The sequence below is a fragment of the Spea bombifrons genome, chromosome 2 (genome assembly GCF_027358695.1).
Source record: "Spea bombifrons isolate aSpeBom1 chromosome 2, aSpeBom1.2.pri, whole genome shotgun sequence".
Taxonomy (NCBI): domain Eukaryota; kingdom Metazoa; phylum Chordata; class Amphibia; order Anura; family Pelobatidae; genus Spea; species Spea bombifrons.
The window spans coordinates 47,755,158-47,774,872 of record NC_071088.1 but is presented as its reverse complement, the minus strand read 5'-3'; the positions used below and the strand labels follow the sequence as shown (position 1 = coordinate 47,774,872).

At 41.4% G+C, this 19,715-nt stretch overlaps 1 protein-coding gene across 1 annotated transcript in view; it reads left to right on the top strand.

The window, feature by feature from the left end:
* LOC128475320 (copine-5-like) overlaps nucleotides 1-19,715 on the top strand; it is an 84,072-nt gene that overhangs the window by 27,106 nt on the left and 37,251 nt on the right. The window contains exons 4-12 of the mRNA XM_053457809.1: nucleotides 6,686-6,789; nucleotides 7,784-7,823; nucleotides 7,963-8,042; nucleotides 8,234-8,293; nucleotides 15,305-15,368; nucleotides 15,458-15,561; nucleotides 16,582-16,686; nucleotides 17,938-17,979; nucleotides 19,170-19,245. Coding sequence (XP_053313784.1) covers nucleotides 6,686-6,789; nucleotides 7,784-7,823; nucleotides 7,963-8,042; nucleotides 8,234-8,293; nucleotides 15,305-15,368; nucleotides 15,458-15,561; nucleotides 16,582-16,686; nucleotides 17,938-17,979; nucleotides 19,170-19,245 — 675 coding nt within the window. The remainder of the gene's footprint in view (nucleotides 1-6,685; nucleotides 6,790-7,783; nucleotides 7,824-7,962; nucleotides 8,043-8,233; nucleotides 8,294-15,304; nucleotides 15,369-15,457; nucleotides 15,562-16,581; nucleotides 16,687-17,937; nucleotides 17,980-19,169; nucleotides 19,246-19,715) is intronic.

Below are 19,715 nucleotides of genomic sequence, written 5' to 3'. Positions count from 1 at the left end.
CCGGGTCCAGATGGCTTCACGGCCACTTACTACCGCACCTTTTTACCCACACTCGGCCCTCACTTACTTTCTTTATTTCGCTCCTACATGGCTTCTGGCATTGTTCCTCGCGAGAATTTAACAGCTCACATTGTCACCTTGCCAAAACCAGGTAAACCTATGGATGCTTGCTCCAGTTACAGGCCTATTTCCCTCCTTAATAACGATATTAAAATATATGCCAAAATCTTAGCTAATCGTTTGTCTCCCTTCCTTCCATCGCTTCTCCATCCTGACCAAGTTGGCTTTGTTACAGGCAGACAACCCTCAGACAACACCCGTAAGTTTATTAATGTTTTATGGGAAGCCAACAGGGAAAAACTCCCGGGTTTGTTCTTATCGTATGATGCGGAAAAAGCCTTTGACAGGCTCCATTGGAAGTTCCTCGAACTTACCATGTCTAAATTTAATTTTCCCCCCGAATTTATCCGAGCGGCCATGGCACTTTATTCTTCCCCCTCTGCCCACATTTCCATGCTGGGTTTCCTGTCATCTCCGTTTGGTATCTCCAACGGCACACGTCAGGGATGCCCCTTATCCCCTCTACTCTATATTTTGGCATTAGAGCCCTTGGCGGCCTCCATCCGTTCCGACCCATTAATTATGGGATTTCCCATTCCCAATCACCCCCAATGTGTCTTGGGTCTTTTCGCCGATGATATTTTGGTCTCCCTTACCTCCCCATCCCAATCTCTGCCTGCTCTACAACGCCACTTTTCTCAATATTCTTCTGTTTCCTACCATAAAATAAATATACCCAAAACACAAGCTATGAGTTTCCATCTGGACCCGGTCGAGCGCACTCACCTTCTTGCTTCCTATGATTTCACATGGCAGCGTTCTCACATCTCTTACCTGGGAATCAAACTACCCAAATGTATCCATCACATAAATCATCTCAACATTTTGGCTACCTGGCAGAGTGTTAGGGCGGACATTCTTAGGTGGCAGAAGTATGAACTGTCCTGGTTGGGTCGTGTGAACGCCCTTAAGATGACAGCCCTCCCCAAACTCCTTTATGTTTTCCGTACTGTCCCTGTCCGCCCCCCGGCTAATTTATTGACCACGATTCAAAAATTTTTTGTACACTTCACCAAAGTTAAAACCACCTCCAGGGTGGCTGCGCGTACTCGTGCGGTCCCCAGACTGCGTGGAGGTTTGGGGCTTCCACATATCCCCTCTTACTACTCGGCCTGTGCTCTCTCACACGTTTTATCATTTTATGCTCGCACTGACTCCCCGACTTGGGTACACCAGGAGAACGCCATCTTATCTCCCTACACTTTAGCTCAGCTCCTGTGGGTGCAGGGCCCTTCACGTCCCTCTCTGCCGGCTTTACCACCTACGACCTCCTTTGTTTTTGAAACTTGGAGTGCCGTCTCCAAACACCTGCCCTCCTTGACCAAACTTACCTTTCTCACGCCTCTCCGTTCTCTCGAATTACTGATACCTGGCCTTAGTCTTGCCCACTGGCTCCGGCCTACTCTCCAGGTCTTGGGTGACCTTTATGGTGGTCGTGATCTACATCCTTTCTCGTACCTTACATCTCATCATGGCCTCCCCCACCACGATTTTTATAAATACCTCCAGATCCGTCACCTTCTTAACTCCTCGTCTTGCTCTCTGACCCTACATACACAACCACTTCGTCCTATTCTGGCCCTGTGTGTGGCCGCTCCTTTCTGTAAGGGTGCTATTTCAACCTGGTATTCTCTCATATTGCAGCGTTTTTATGCCCATAAACTTCCCCATATGGTGGCGTGGGAGAGGGAATTACACCTACAGTTGTCACACGAGTCTTGGCTTGAGGCGGAGGACATGATGAGGGGAGTTTCGTTTTGCACAAATCACCTTGAGCTGCAAAAGAAAATAAGCTGCAGGTGGTATCTTACCCCAGCTCGCCTGTCTCATATCATCCCTGGCCATTCCCACCTTTGCTGGAGGGGTTGCGGTTTAGTGGGGTCTATGACCCATATGTGGTGGAGCTGCCCGATATTACAGCCCCTGTGGAAACAAATATTTTCCCTTTTCCCGTCATTATGTCACATTAATTTAGATTTCCGTCCTGAGCTTGCCCTCCTTCATATGTTTGAAGATCCCCCTCCCTCTCCCGTTCGGAAACTGGTTGTCCATGTCTTTCTGGCGGCTAAGTTGTGCATAGCTAAAAGGTGGAAGGCATCGTCCCCACCTTTACTTTTAGAAGTCATTACCACCTTGGAGAAGCATAGGGTCATGGAAAAGATGTCCCATATGGTAAATCACACTACACATATCTATGACCGTGTGTGGTCTCCTTGGATTCACAGCTCCGTTTACACTACACACTTCTCCTAACCGCCTCTCAACTTGCCTTACTTTTGGGTATGCCATGTTTAGTACTTTTTCTTTCCCACACCACCGAACGCATTACTACAGAGTACGATATGTTTTGTTATTTTGTTGTTTTTTTTTTTTGGTTCTTTTATTATAGTTCGGTTCACAACATTGCCTTTAAATGTAAAAACTGGACCACCTTTTGTAATTCCGTCCGCAATTATATTATTTTACCTCCACTGGGAGTTTTCTCCGTATTGTTTGGTATGTCGACAACGTTGTAACTCTGCCTTGGGCAGCCTATGTCTTCTATACGAACCATTGTGGATCTGTATTCCTATGCTCCTTGTCTTCGATCCTGATTTGTTGTATTTTAACTGCTGATTGCGTACGCTCTTTATGTGCTCACATTTTTTTATCTCCTTGGTCCTCAATAAACTTTTATTTGGAAAAAAAAAAAAAAATATTTGTTAAATGGTCTTTGCTTCTTTCTGTGATACGGGGATATACATGTAACTCAAAATCACTAGAGGACAGGTGGCAAGTGACAAACTGTATGTTGCCACAGCTTTGCATACGGAAGCCATTGGCTGATGGTTTAACTTCAGATTCATCTCTTGCCAGTTTGTGAGTAGTCCTTCATTGACTACGTTACAAAGTGGTTGTTTTATCCCGGTGCTTCTTTGGTTGCTGTTGTAACCACTTTCTTCATGGTGCCAGGTGTAGAATAAGATACTTAAATGCTGTACCAGTAGTCTGGCAATGGAGAATTAATTTACGATACATGAGAAATTTTACTGGTGTCACGATAACCCCCTGAGGCTGAGGACACATGGGGTACGTTTGAATTTGGGAGGGGGTCACTAATGGATTGCTGGGGAGACTCCTTGCCTGCGTGCTCAGTCCCCTCTTCTGCCTTAGGCACCCTGTGGGAAAATAGGGTGACCGGAAAACCCAATCTGGTCTCCATGCGCCTGACCAGGACCTAGCTGCAAATCCATGGAACTGCTAGGAACCACGTGATATCACCAGCATTTGGAATATTTTGGAGTCGCTAGGTACCTCTGTTGCCCTGCCACGTTGATCTTTTGTGGTTATACTGGACTTGTGATGAGTCACAATTGGAGGTTATTACAGAGAGGGAGCGCATTTGGGAAACCTGGTTTTATTACTTATACTTAGAACCGGGGTTTACCCAGGCACGGCTCTGGAACTATGGCCTGGCTACCCTGCTGACTATTCCCGGGGATGCTCAACACTGTTGCTCAGGGTCCCGATGACGGATCAAGGCGGTTTTTGGAACATAACATCCTTGGACCAATTGGAGCTCTCCATTGGTAGGCCGAGATTGACTGGCTTGACGTAGCCGTTGTTAAATTATGTACGCGCTACAACACACACGCTCACCATAAACCATCCTCACTCCCATTACACATCACTGACATCGTTCCCTTATACCTATCATACATCACTCCCATCACAGATAACATAAAACTCTCTCACAGCTACAATGCATCCCTCCCATCACACACAACACCTCACTCCCTCACATCCATCACATATCACACCTATCACAACTCACTCCCTCATACCTTCCATACATCACTCTCATCATGCCTTGCACACATAACACCTCACTTCCATCACACCTATCAATCACATTTCACTCCCATCACAAATTACTTATATCATACATCACATACACAAATATCTGACCAAAACAGGGTCACCAACAAAGTCTGTAATTGCACAGTAGGGTAGACAATGTAGGGAGCAGGTTAGGTGGGCTGGGCTAGTGACCTTAGAACAGGCCAGTAGGTAGTATTAAAAAGTAGCATTAGAAAACTGTATCTTAATAATTTCCAGGTAAATGTAATCTGGATCTTACTGTGAATTGTCTTTGAAAGGTACGTGGTCCCTTTTATTTTTTCATGTAGTCTTATTTGCAAGTACATGGATGCATTCAGCCAATTCCCCTGCATGTTATATACTCCCAGTTAGATACTGTCAACCAGTGACAGGACATATTCCCATTGATTGAATTGGTACTTTACTGGCACTGATTGACAGTTTAAGCAGAAATTTCAGATCATGGAGGAATGAAGAAGGGATTAACTGATCTCCTTGAGTGTGTGGGAATTAATTAATATACAGAGTCATAGCTTCGTGATAGGAGTGTTAGGGCTCTAGAGTTAAGAAAGTAACCCATGATCAGCGCTAATGAAGGGGCTGCTTGATTGGGCATGAAATATCAAAAAGTTTTCTCTACCTTTAGATATGTGTGGGTTCGGCAAAATAAAATAAACAGGAAGGGGAGGGGCTTATGAGATTATGAAAGGGAGAGCTTCACTGACTTCAGATCTCTTTAGTTTCAAGTAAAGATAATTAGTTCTGGTCGGGGGGGTCCCTGAGGGCAGTCATCTGTGCGGAATTTAGCTGCCTGAGGTGTGGCTAGTTTGGGGGGCACTAAGACAAGCAGCTGAGTGAAGGTCTCACCATGGGCTAGATCCCTGGTGAGTGGCAAACGGTGTGTCCAGCGTGCAGTGAATGTTACACCCTTGACCATGCCTAAGTCCATAGTCTCATGGTCCCCGGCCAGTCATTAAGGCCTTTTATCTCCTTTTATATAATTTAATGAGCATGTTGACATTGCACCTGCCATGTTTTTGGGATATTTTATTACTAGGCACTTTTGTCTGTTCTCCTCCCCAGGCTGAATATTGCTAGGTATCCTCAGTATTAGTTAAATTGTATTCGTCACTTCACCTAAAAACTGTTATTTCTTAGCACCCATAAGGCGTGTATCTGTTGAAGTATAGTTTTTTTTAAGGTTGATATGAAGTAATCAGCTCAAACATTTCATTGATTTCAATAATGATTGCTCTAAAAATAGTAATCTGCATCAGATCTGTTTCAGCATTGCCTTGATAAATATAGCTTAAGATGTTAACAGGGTGAAATTGGAGTTTAGGATCCCAAGGGACAGTATCTGTAGAGAGTTGGGAAATAAGGCAAAATATGATTATTCCTAGACCTTGCCCAGAAATAATTCTTTAGTCGTGTCAGATTTGACCTCATTCATGATATTTGGCAGGAACACTTAATTGTCACGTGTCAGACTTCAAGATGGAGATACATTAAAACAATGTAATGTATGAAGCAGAACTGTGAGCGCAATGTCAGATTAGGAAGAACGTATCTAGATCATCTCGCAATGTTTAATCAATTCAGATAATCAGTATAGGACAGACCCGGGAGCAGACTCAACGATACGCTGATACGTAATTAGGCTTAAAACGTTTTAATAGGTTCAGCAAATCTTTAGCAATCATTGTTTGGTTATAAATATTTGTAAATGAAAGCTGATGTATATACAGTATAACAATGCTTTTGTAAATAGTTTTCTGTATAAATATGTAGAACTATTCAGGGTTGGCTCTAGGTTTATGTTAAGGGTATCCCTAGGCTTGATTCAGTGACTTTTGTAAGAGATGTATACAGTAGAGAAGAAACCATATGCTCTGCTGTTTGGCTCCCTGTCTATGAACTTAAACTCGTTTCTGGGTATGATTGTTTTGGATGCAAAAAAACCCACCAGAACTAGATTATATAAGCAGTAGAAAAATATGTTAACATGTTAAATTGTATAATTGTAATCATAAAATTCTTAGTTATATAAATAGCTTTCAGTATGTCACAAAATCACATAAAAGTCTGTAAAACCCCATCTCCTTGCTAAGCCTCCAACCACATCCTTGATTTCTATAGGGTGCCAAATCACATTTTACCCCCTAAAATAAAAAGATCTCTCTTTGGCCATTACAAAGGTTGCGTGCTACAGGGCAGAAGAGGTCCAAAATGATTCAAACAGGTCCGACTTGGATACGCATTATTCGGGGATGCACAGATAAACAAAATAAATAAAAACAAAGCTTATTGTCTTTAATAACCCCTGCTATAGCTTAAACTATGCTACATACTTTTTGTATGCAGGTTTTTCTTTTTTTTGTGCTAAATAAAAAATTCTACTTCCCCCTAGTAGAGTTAGTAGGATAATCCCAGACGCTGACCCCACTTTCTGGAGGTGTGGTAGGGATGTAGGCACGTACCTTCACATCTGGTGGTGGTGCCCTCTCGTTCAGCCTTTTTTGGGACCAGGTCTACGGGACTTGGCACTGATTAATTGCCCTCCTCCCTTCATTCCAGATGTGATGCGTCTTATATGATATAAAGAACCATTTGATGCTAGAGTAGAGAGCAATGCAATGAACATTTTTGCATGAATAAACAGTCATTGTCATGGCATCACTAATAATCTATTAACTTTACACAGTTTGGACGTACTGAGGTGATCGATAATTCCCTTAACCCGGATTTTGTTCGAAAGTTCATCTTGGACTATTTCTTTGAGGAGAAGCAAAATCTGCGATTTGACCTGTGAGTTACGATTGCACTCTACATAATAATTTGGATAATTTGAACTAAAACTTAACAAAATAAAACAAAAAGATCCCCTAAGGATCTTCCAGTACAGTATATTGAAAAGCGCTCAATGACTACATTAAAGTTTCAAATTACAGACCTTTGACTGTTGCTACTTCTTGCAACTAAGTAACATTTGTATAATTCTGAGTAGAAACAATCCAATCCTTTCGATTTTTAAAGGTCTGTGCTAAAAAAAATTCAAATACAGATATACAGATCCCTTTTAATCTTTATTAAAAGTTTTAGTTCAATTTATTATTATTATTCTGTTATATCTATCTATCTATCTATCTATCTATCTATCTATCTATCTATCTATCTATATATATATATATATACACATATATATATATATATACATATACACATATATATATATATATATACACATATATACAGGTATATATATATATATATACCTCTTGCTGGGATTAAATACCATTCTGATGGACAATAAAATATAGTTTGCTCCTATATAATAAGTAGAAAATACTTGAAATGCAAGTGTGCCACCCCATGTCTTTCAGTAGGCACGTCCAGTGAATAATGAATTATTATAGTTCAGCTAGGGTTAGAGGTTGCTATTGTTCAGTTGTTCATTTGAGGGGAAACTAATGATTAATTCACTACAAACAGAGACAACAAAAAAGTTGTATGTAAAACAGATATAAATTAGAAATCTTTATCTGAATTTTACTTAAAGGGTCTATATAGGAGCCGTGTTAAGCTCAGATTAATGAAACAGGCATGGCATTAACTTCTAAGCACTCCAGCGAAACCAGCGTACAGGGTCCAGAGGCTTCAAGTACCAAAGGGCCATATATATATATATATATATATATATATATATATATATATATATATTTCCCTTAGTAACTGAGGGCAAAATTATATTATGAAGTTACATTTCCCTATTTAAACTGTTGTACTTCTGTCCTTCTTCCAGATATGATGTTGACTCAAAGAGCCCTGACCTTTCTAAACATGTGAGTCCCCTTTTATTTTTTAGTGCAGTCTGACAGCAGAATTTTCCATGTACAAACATGTTGTTTTCTCTTATTGTTTCTGTTATTCTTCCATGACTCTCTTTCTACATTGTTCCTCTTTGCCTGCATCATCCCTCAGCAGGATTTCCTTGGTCAATGCTTCTGCACATTGGGGGAGATTGTTGGTTCTCCCGGAAGTCGTTTAGAGAAACCATTAATGTAAGCCATTACCTTCAATAACTCTAGATTATTTTAATAATGAGACTACAGCAACATATAACCACGCAACCTTAACAAGAAATGATCTGTAATGTAAGATTCAGTATTAACTGACAACAATAAAGCTGTGATACATTTTATATGAAGAAGGATGAAGTACTGGTATAAAAAAATTCCTCTTTTCTCTATAGAATCGGACACAATGTCCTCAATTCCAGAACATGGAAGCCTGTACCAGCAATGTCTAATGGGTAAGACATAACTGTGCTTTCTTATAAAAAATATTGTTTTCAATCATTTTATTTAGGTAGATATCAACTCTGAACGTGGGGAAATATCACTTGGTGTAAAAATGTATTTCTTTGGTTTGCTAGCTCAAACGTACCGTATTTGCTCAATTATAAGACGACCCTGATAATAAGAGGACCCCCCTAAATTTGAATATTAATTAAGGAAAAAAGAAAAATTCTGATATGTCTTATACCCCCCTATATGCCACTCTGCCTTCCTGACATGCATTTTAACCCATTATTTGCCACTCCCCCAGATATGCCTTATACCCCCTATATGCCACCCTGCCTCCCTGATATGCCTTTTAACCCCATATATGCCACTCTGCCTCCAGAACACCATTAACCCCCGCCCATGCCATTCTTAACCCGCCCCATGCCACTCTTAACCCGCCCCATGCCACTCTTAACCCCCCTGACTCCCTGATACCAGTGCATCAGACTCCCTGGTGTGTAGTGGGACAGCCTGTGCAATGCAGACCTCCGCTTCTGCTGGCCAGTAATTCCGCCGGGGTTTCTGTGACTGAGCGCCGGCATCACATGACCTTCCGGTGCTCTACCATAGAAGCCCCAGCAGAAGTGCCGGCAACAGCAGAGGTTGTCTGTGCGGATCCAGCAAACATTCACTGACTGTGGGATGCGCACAGAAAACCTCTGCTGCCGCCTTCATACTTGCTAATTCCACATCCTGAGTTGCCTGTGACCTCTCTTTTGCAGTGCAAAATGCTGTATGTTTATTTGTTTGTTTTACTATTGTAAGTTTTCTTAAAAAAAATTGCTATTTTGCTAATTAAGTATAAAGGTCCGAGGACGTTGTCCTTTACTTTGGGTCTTGTGTAGGGCCTGTTGGAATCTTGATTCAGCCTGCATGACGTACCATTTATTGGGGAAAAGCTAATTTGGGCCAGGCTGCAATCAGCTGGGTTTTATGTAGAGGACCCTTCACATGATAATGTGGGTAGCCCAATAGATTTTAACCCTTCAAAATCGTAAATTACTACTTATTCAAAATGCTTACAATCTTGTGGTTGGCAAACTGGACACCCATTTTATGGGCACAACCGTATTTGGGCCAGGGTGAAATGAGTTGGGTTTTATGTTGAGGGTGGGCCCTTTCTATGTGTAGTGTAATGTGGGTGGCCCAATGGATTTTCATTTTTTTTTTAACTCCTCACTCATCTCCATCTACAGTCCTACCTTCTCTCTATGCCCATCTGATGACCTCTATCTGTCTTGTGCTCTGATTTCTAGTTCTCATGCATGCTTACAAGATTTCTCAAGGGCTGCCCCATCCTCTGGAATGCCCTTCCCCAAGAATGCCCTTCCCCAGGAATGCCCTTCCCCAGGCCTATCTGTTATTCTCCCTGCCTTTGGTCCTTTAAAAAAATCCCTCAAGACCCACTTCTTTAAGAATGCCTAGGAACTTGCACATTAAATGTAGATCTGTAGATGTTGTTGGTCATAAAGATGGCATGATAAGGATGATGGCTGGGAGTGTTAGATGGAAAGGTTGCATGCTTCTCGAAAAAAATCTTTTTCAGTTTTCAGTAAATCCTGAATTTGGGAGGGAAAAGGGGTAATGACGGAGAGACGCAAGTCATTAGAGGGGTGAAGAGAGTGGTTAGGGATGTATTTGGATAGTTGGGTAGCGATATAGGAGGGTCCAGATTTGTTAAGGGCTTTGTAGGTCACGGTTAAAAGTCTGAATTTAATTCTGGAGGGTATGGGGAGCCAATGGAGCACTTGACATAGTGGAGCGGTAGATGAGGAATGGTGGGGGAGAGAGACTGGTAAGTAGGGAGTTGCAATAATCGAGACCGGATATCACAAGGGAGAAGATTAATATTTTGGTTGTTTCCTGTGTGATGGATGGCCGAATTCAGGAGATGTTTTTCTGGTGAAGGCAGCAGGAGATGAATGTGACGGATGAAGGATAGTGGAGTGAAAGATATATATCGGAAATTGTGGATTACCATAAACTCAATCTTGGAGATTTCGAGCTTTAGGTAATGGGACACCATCCATGATGCAATTCCTGAAAGAAAGGACAGTTGAGGAGTTAGAAGAGATGATGAAAGGCCAGGAGAGGAAATGTAAATTAGGGTGTCATCTCTATATAGATGGTACTGGGCAGGGGCATAACTAGAAACCTCAGGGCCCCGGTGCGAGAATCTGTTAAGGGAACCAACCCATCTATCCCTTTCTCACGATCTCTCCTCTCCCTCCCTACCCCCCTTTCTCACGATCTCCCCTCTCCCTCCCTAACCCCCCTTCTCACAATCTACCCTCTCCCTCCCTACCCCCTTCTCACACTCTCCCCTCTCCCTCCCTACCCCCCTTCTCACAATCTACCCACTCCCTCCCTACCCCCTTCTCACGATCTACCCACTCCAACCCTACCCCCCCTTCTCACGATCTACCCACTCCCTCCCTACCCCCCCTTCTCATGATCTACCCACTCCCTCCCTACCCCCCCTCACGATCTACCCACTCCCTCCCTACCCCCCCTTCTCACGATCTACCCACTCCCTCCCTACCCCCCCTTCTCACGATCTACCACTCCCTCCCTACCCCCCCTTCTCACGATCTACCCACTCCCTCCCAACCCCCCCTCCCCCCTTTGTAGGTCACTTACCGTCAACTCCTGTGTTGGGAGCGTGAGGCATTTGTCTCGGGTGCCGGCGCTTCACTGCTGAGCGCCGGCATATGACGTCATATGCCGGCGCTTAGTGTGAAGCGCCGGCACCCGAGACAAACGCCTCACGCTCCCAACACTGCACTCTGGGAAGCGCTGAGGCAGGCGGCGGCAGCGGCAGCGAGCAGAGGCATCCTGGATTTCTGTCAGTCAGGGGTGCCCAAGAGTTGCCGAGCGGTCGTTTTCAGCAACCGCTCGGCACCCCTTGGGCCCCCCTTTACTTGCAGAACTCCAGGGCCCGGTCGCAGTCGCGACCCCTGCGACCCCGGTAGTTCCGCCACTGGTACTGGGAGCCAAAGGAAAATACCAGTTGTCTGAGGTTAAGGTTTAGATGGAGAATAGTAGAGGCCCCAGAACTAAGCCTTGAGGAACACCAACATATAGCAGTAGAGGGGAGGAGCAAGTTCAAGTGAATGACACACTGAAAGTGTGATCAGAAAGGTAGGATGCCATGATCATGGAGGGTTTGTAGGAGGAATGGGTGGTCAACTTTGTTAAAGGCTGCTGAGAGGTCCAAGAGAACAAGTAGTGAGAAGTGGCCTTTTCTTTTAGCTGCAATGAGATCATTAGTAATTTTAGAGTGCAGTCTAAGTCGAATGCTGTGGACAGAAACCAGATTGTAGAAGGTCAAACATAGCATTCGAAGATAAGTAATTGATTGTATGTTAGGGGAGAAGGGAAACTGAAGGGTAGTTTGATGGAGATGATGGGTCAAGGGAAGGTTTCTTTAGGATGGGAGAGATGATGGCATGTTTGAATGAGGGTAGGAATACACCAGAGGAAAAAGACACATTAGAAATATATTGGTTAGGGTTGAGGTAAGGACACTAGGAAGGCATTATAGGAGATGTGAAGGTGCAGGGTCGAGGGGACAAGTGGTGAGGTGAGAGGATAAGAGGACTTCAGAAATGTTAGTAGGGGTAACTGGACTGAAGCAGGTGAGGGAGACTTGTAGCGAGGAGGAAGTCAAGGTACCATATGATTAATATCATAGGGAGGATGTTATCCCTGATGGTGTCAATTTTGTTTTTAAAGGTGAGCTCTTGGGCAGAGAAGTTGGAGGGAGGTGCTGGACACCTTTGGAGGAGATGAGTCTGTTTGGAAATTACAGGATCAGTTACAGGAGCAACCATATCTAGAACTGAGGGTAGAGTATAGGTATACTGAACTGTAACAGCATCAGGACAGGAGGAGGTGGAGATACTTGAAAGATGTAGCCAGAGTGTGTCTATAAGCTGTAGAATTTTAAGTGGGTGTGGGAGGCATGTCAAGGTTAGATGAGTTGGAGAAATTAGATGCTGAACAAGTGGGAGAACGTTAGGTTGATTTTCATCATGGTGCATTTGGGAGTCCACTGTGAGAGCGAGAGAGAGGAGGAGAGTAGAAAGTAGCTTGGAAGCAGCAGGTGAGAATGGGTATATTGAAATCCTCTAGGATTAATGGAGGAATGGCAGTGGAAAGAAAGTGAGAGATCCATGCAGGATCTGGAAGAAGAGACAGACCGAGTGTACTTCGAATGACAAGAAGCAAAGGGAGGGAATTGGGGGCAGACATTGAAAGGTGCAGCGGGGGAGATGAGAATGACAGCACCCTGGAGAGAGTTTATTTAAAAAGACTAAATACTACCACAACAAGAGGACATAGTCATAGCTAGAGGGGCAAAGGTTTAAAGGTAACATCAGTAAATATTACTTTACGGAAAGGGTAGTGGACACACGGAATAGCCTTCCAGCAGAAGAGACAGATGTTAGTGCAGTAAAGACATTTAATCAAGCATGGGATAGGCATAAGGCCAAGTACTAAGGAAAGTACTCAGAGGTTGGGCAGACTGGATGGGCCTAATCGTTCTTATCTGCCGTTACTTTCTATGTTTCTCTCCCTGTCTGTCTCAAGTCTAGGTGTAATGCAGTGTCTAGGTGTAGTGTAGACCACCCTAAGAGGAAGCAGCAGTAGAGTTGGAGAATGTTAACCATGTTTCACTGAGTGCAAGAAGACTGACGTGGCTAGAAATTAAAAGGTTGTGGACATTAGCGAGTTTGCTGCACACAGAGCCTGCGTTCCAGAGGGCACAAGAGAAAGGGGTGCTGTGGTGACAGTGGACTTGTTTAAGAAGGGTTGCAGTACTTTTTGTTAGTATAGAAGGTGTGGTGTTGGAAGCGGGTTGGGATGGTGGGTCCAGGGTTAGATTCAATGTTGCCTGAGCACAAAAGGAGTAGGATACAGACGTATAAATGGGATTCTGATTTGTGGGGATGGGATGCCTTCACCTGAGAGTGGTTAGTGGTGGGAAGAAAAGAGAGAATGGCATGTGTGCTAAGGTACTGTGATGGCAAGAGGGAGGGAGAGATGTGGACTGTGGAGGGGTTGTCAAAGGGAAAGGAGATGAAATGTGTTTAAGGAGTAGGGGAACAGAAAAGAAGAGTAAAAACATGCAGTGGTTCATAGTAATGATTGGAACAGGAGATTAGATGGATTAACTGTTGATTGCACGGGGAGATGGGAGAATGGTACATTCCTGACAACTACAACAGAAGAAAGGGACTTATAATTATTTCAAAAGATTTCAAGGTAAGCATACACTCTAGTGACGCTTGCTGGGAAAAGCAAGAAGGATGCTGGGATACTGAATGTACTAATTTGAAACCAATCTATTTTATAGATCACTGGTGAGACGGCATACTGTGTCCAGGACATAAATAATGTAAAACAAATTCAAAGTATGGCCACTAGAATTGTACATTTCAGGATGGACTTAAAAATCTTAATGCATATACTAGAAAAGTAAAATGAGAGGATAAACATAATGGAAACATACAAATATGTGAATTTTGATTAAATAAGGTCCAAGAGTAGAGCATTTGTACAGGGTGGAAGACTGTAGAGGTGATTTTAAATGTCGCTGTAGAGAAATGATAATCAATCAGTGTGGTTTATTATACAGAGCGAATTGCAGCACGCTAAAATGGAGGTTTTAGATTTTAGAAAGGCTTATTTTTTTAAAATGAAACATTAGGTTTAGTATTTGAAAACCTGGAAATGTTTAAATAGAGTGCAGGGGAAAAAATAAACAATGATAGATTGATGAGAAAAGATGGAAGAAATAGAAGAGAGGATGAAGGTCTAGCTAACTGCCTCAATGAATGTTTCTGTCTCTTTTCTACAGAGAAGAGTGAAGGGAAAAAAAAGAAATAGTGCAAAAACATAAAGCTGTGATAAATCAGTGGGACTTAAGGGAATACACCCTAAGTAACTAAGAGTACTAATGAAGCCAGGGGACAGCATGCTGTAGAAAAGTCCTCCATAATGTAAATGGGCCAGTTGGACTGATCAGAGAACTCTCTTTTAAACAGCCTAGTGAGCAGCAGGGACAATGGGGAGCCTGACTACCCAATAAGGCGAACCGACCCCGGCTTGATAGAAGGGCTTCTGCCCTCACACCTGCCGCCTTAGAATATACCACTTGGTGTGTTAAAAATAATTGAAAAGGGGGGTGGAAACCTGAAATGAGGGAGGGAGAGAAAAAGGTGCTAATGGACAGAGGAAGTTAGGGAGTAAAAGTAAAGATGACAAAGAATACAAAAAGGGAGATTACCGTATATTGGCTAAGGAGAAATGCAATGGAGGACATTACAGTGAAATAATGTTTGGGGCAAATATATAGATGAAGGCTGAGAGTGCTCATAAATGGCATGGAAAACAAGGGAACCAAGCATATGCAAAGTCCTAAACCTAGTGGCATTACAGAGTACAACAAGAGATCCAACAACAGTCCTCAGGGATCAGAGAGAGATTGGTTTTAGGGTAATGCCTTGATGCGTAATGGTGAAGTTGTTGCGTGATAAAATAAACTTACAGCCTTGGAGACCATTTTATACATATACATATACATATAACAAAGTTGACTCCTCTGGGTAATAGGAGATGCCAGTCACTCAATGGTAATGAACATTTACCTGCCCACCCAAAGAAATGTGGCCTCTTCTGTGTGTTTTGTGTTTTTTTACTAAGGAAGTGAAATATGGTAAAGACTCAGAGTTTATGCTATAATTTTATTAATAGTTTTCTTAACTTATAAGTACCGGGGAATTAAAGAGTAGAATAAAGACTGAATGTTGCCAGCTCCCCATGTAGGTTTTAGTTTATTTATGAGTTAAATATAAATTACAGTTTGATCTCCACAAAAGTCAGTAACTAGGGATGTTAAAACAATTCATGAATATGTGAGTTTTTGTACGAATGCTCCTTAGACTTGTCATCTCTCTTTTGCATTCTCTCAGAGGAATTCAAAGTAAGAAGTGTGGTGTCATCATCATATCTGCCGAAGAGCTTGGTAACTGCAGGGTATGTATATTATCGGAGGTTTTGTGCATAATTTTTACTGTGAAACAGGTATTTTTAAGTATCTATTCTCTTTTTTTTGATCTCATTAGGATGTTGCAACTATGCAGTTTTGCGGAAATAAGCTGGATAAGAAAGATTTTTTTGGAAAATCGGACCCTTTCATGGTGTTTTATAGAAGTAACGAGGATGGGACGTAAGTTATATGATTTTGAAAAGATTGGCAGTGCTTGTTTAAATGGACCATTTGGCATTGGTGGGTTGCCAATGAAATTACACAACCATATGTTTTCACAAGAAACGTGGTAATGATCAGGATGCAATGAGCTGGAAATACTCTGTGTGCCATATTTGTTTATTATTATTATTATTATTATTATTTTTTGGCCTATTGGTCAGGACTAACACAAACAATTTTAGAAAAATATATTGTTTATTTTTCTGTCTACACAAAACATTAATCTGTAAACCAAGAGAGTTAAGCACATGTGTTATTCCAGCAATTCAGAAGCTTTCCCCATATTTTTTCTGCTACTATGGCAACTTTTGTCCTCACCAAATGTCACATAATCTCAAATTTAAACCAGTCTGGCCCAGGCCAAAGGTGAAAGCTTGAGGGGTAATGGGGATAACCAGTGACAGAATCTGTGGGTCATCCAAAAAATCTCCACGGCCTTATCTCCCCTGTATATATATATATATATACATACATACATACATACATACATACATATAAACACACATATATATATTAACAAAGAATTCACTACCAACTGAGGTGATGATGATAATTATGTCTTTACATAGTAAGGTCTAGCCTAAGGAAGTCCGTATAGTGGGTTTAGTGTAATAAGGTCTTCGCAGTGTAATGCATTTGTGTTGTGTAGTACACTGTTGTGTATAAATGATTTTCAAAGAGTGTATTTAATTGTGTAAATGTACCTTAAACATGTGATATATTTTCAGTAATAATCTTGCTGGTACATATATTTTCAGCTCTAGAGTCTATCATACAAAACATTCTACAGCTCTAGCTATACACGTCAACAAAATAGGTGAAGCAGAACCTTTTGCAGGAGCAGTTTCTATCTAAAATAATAGCATTTACAGGTCACTTCTATACAGGACCAATCCAAAACCTGATTAAGGACAGATGAATTGAGTTAAAGTATTTGTACATGTGAGCTGCATGGAAACTGGTGGGTTTTTTTTGTAGGTTCACCATCTGCCACAAGACAGAAGTTGTTAAGAATACCCTTAGTCCTGCGTGGCAACAATTTTCTATCCCAGTGAGAGGTCTGTGCAATGGGGACTATGACAGGTAATGATTGTAACGGCATAAAGTGACCCGATATTCTAAACTACATTGCATAACAGTAGTTTTTTAACCCCTTAAGGACAATGGGCAGTCCCTAAACCCATTGGAAACAATACATTTTGTACGGGCGTTGTCATTAAGGGGTTAAGGAAAGAAACTTCCTCTAAACTCATCTTTGAATGGTCAAGCCGGTACCATTTTGCTGTGTTTTCTGGTTACACGTTCTCCATGTTTTTCTTGTAAAAGATCTTCCTCCCAAGCTCGCTATCCTTCTCTCTGCTCAGTATGTCTCTGTTTCTCTGCTGTTCTCTTTATATCATTCTTTTCAATCTGACTTTTAAGTCAATTTTGGGCATGATTTTACAGTATTTCTGAACGAGGACAGATGTATTAACCAGTGCACGTGCCTAATTGTACATGCAACCTCTTTTTTTTTTTGTATTGACATAGGAATTTTTGCCTAAGCAGATTGACTGTAATACCCTTTAAATATATGCAAAGTATATGATAATGACATGCGTAATTCCTCTCCCAGTGCAAAACATCTCTTCAGGGACTCGGAGCCAAGCTAGGAAGAATATATATAGAACAGAGAGAGAAACTGACTTGAATGAAGAAGCAACTGAGGAAGTAGAGCTAGTAACTGTTATAAAAAAAGGATAATAAAGGCAGTTTTGCTAGTGTGCCTACAAAGTATCAGCTCCTTCTTCTAAGTGGCTCAGTACAAGAAAAAAGAAAAGAAAATAAGGTTGGGGACAGTTGTGACTATAGTTACAAATACAGAAATAGCATGCAAGGCAAGATGTTGGTAAGCCGTGTGTGGGTGTGATAGAGACAAGAATAGCATAGGTTGTAGAAATGAGGACTGCAATTCAGTTCTTGAGCAGAGTGTAATGACTGAACTGTTCTGCTAGTGGACTCAGAAGTGAAATACTTGATTAATAATAGATCTACGCAGGAGATCAATACAGGGATATCAAATTATAAGAATTTTAGAAGAGCTAGAATTGCAGTGGCGGAACTGATGGAATGACAAAGAGTGCAGGGGAAAAGGTGCAGTGAGAAAGATTACTTTTCTGACCATTGCTGATAACCTCTGTTTCCACGGTAACGGGTAATTCCAAAGTAATTTACAAAATAAACTCGTAGTTCTGAGAGACTGGAAGAGGGAAATGAAAAAGAACAAACCAAAGCTAAATACATTTGCTATTTGGAATGTTTGGTGTTTATTGTATATTATTTATGTTTTGTTAGGACAATAAAGGTGGAGATATATGACTGGGACAGAGATGGAAGGTATGGAACTATACCTTATTTATTCAAATGCATAATAGCACCCAAATACTATACCTGGGAAGTTTTTAAACACGCTGGCCCTGAGACCCTTGAAATATTCATCCTTGAGTATGCCGTTGTGAAGATTTTATGTAGTGACTTGCCAAGTGTCTTAACCAAATACCTGGTACTGATAACCTTGACTTGTAATTAATTAAAGATACACATTATTGACTCACCTGCATTCAAGCAAGGATATCAATCAGAACATACTGGTAACAAAATCACTAGTTGGCTGTCTTCTAAATGATCACAGCAGTGTAGATTAGCAATGAGTCAGTTCCAGACTGTGTGACCCCCAGACCCTTACATTGGGGCAAAAACCCTGATCTCAGGGTCAAGCCCTGAGGGTTCACAAACATTACAGTTACAAAACATACACAAACGTTAACCACTGAATACCCAAGATGTACAATGCAGCCAGTGGGAGTAAAAACATCAATGCAATATTTGCATGTTATCAAATTCAGGAACCTGTGTGAAAATCTATAACGCGTTTGAGCTTACTGCCTTTTTCTGTAAGAAAAAGAAAATCATAATAACAAAAGAATTCTGTAAATACATTCATCAGATACATATTTTCCAATTCCTTTTTATAACCATTCCTCTAATACTGTGAGAATTCTGCTGGAACCTGGCTGTGTGCATGAATTTCAATTTATCACAGCGCCTGAGGAAAAGATGGTGTATGAGATTTGAATACTAAAACTAAACAGCCAGCGTGGACCTGACCAGTTTTCCCACATCTCCGTGCCCTTGTCATTTCAAAACCCAATTGTCTCCTTAATGAACTGTGTGCTTTCCTTTAGTCGAATTCCTAAAGCCCCAAAAATTGCTAGAATGATCCCTTTTTTAACTAAAGGGAAAGAAATGTGTCCAAGTACAAACTAATCACAGTACTACAAATTCACAGGAAAAAAAATGCGCCCATTCTTTTAGAAAAACTTGGTCTGGTTTACTTTCAAACCTAACCATTTCATAACAAATAATTTCCCTCACATCATATCGCTATGGAACTGGACAGACATTGTTTAGTGATAATCTCCATGGATTGGTTTGAAAATGTATCGGAAGCTACTGTTCTGTTTTGTTTTATGCAGTATGTGTTTTCAGTCATATTCCTTACGCTGCTGTGCTTTTCTCCTTTGCAGCCATGATTTCATCGGTGAATTCAGCACCAGTTACCGGGAAATGTCCAAAGGCCAAAGTCAGTTTAATATGTATGAGGTGAGGCTGCATGTCCGCTAAGCCTTGTGAGTGTGTGAGGAGCTATATAAGCCACTATTATTTTTGTTGTTAGGGATAGGGATGACTGTTATGTCAAAATGATGCTTTCATTGATGTACTATCTGTGATAGAAATCCATGTTGTGTGTGTTTATGTATAGCATTCCTTGCTGCAAGTGACTTCAGCTTGAATCTAAATTTTACTAGATTTTTAGCACTATTAAGACCCAGAGAAAGTCTGGACAACCCATAGTGAATTCTATACATACATACAGTTTACTCTTGTAGCAGTTCCAGGCAACTGAAATAGATTATTTATTTGAATTAGAAACATAGAATTTGACGGATGTCAACATGGATGTTTAAATTCTCTCATATGTATTAACCTCTCTGCTGAGAGGCTGGTCCATTTCTCTACCACCTCTTTACTTCCGGAACTTTGATATTTTGATATACCCCTTTAAGTATTTA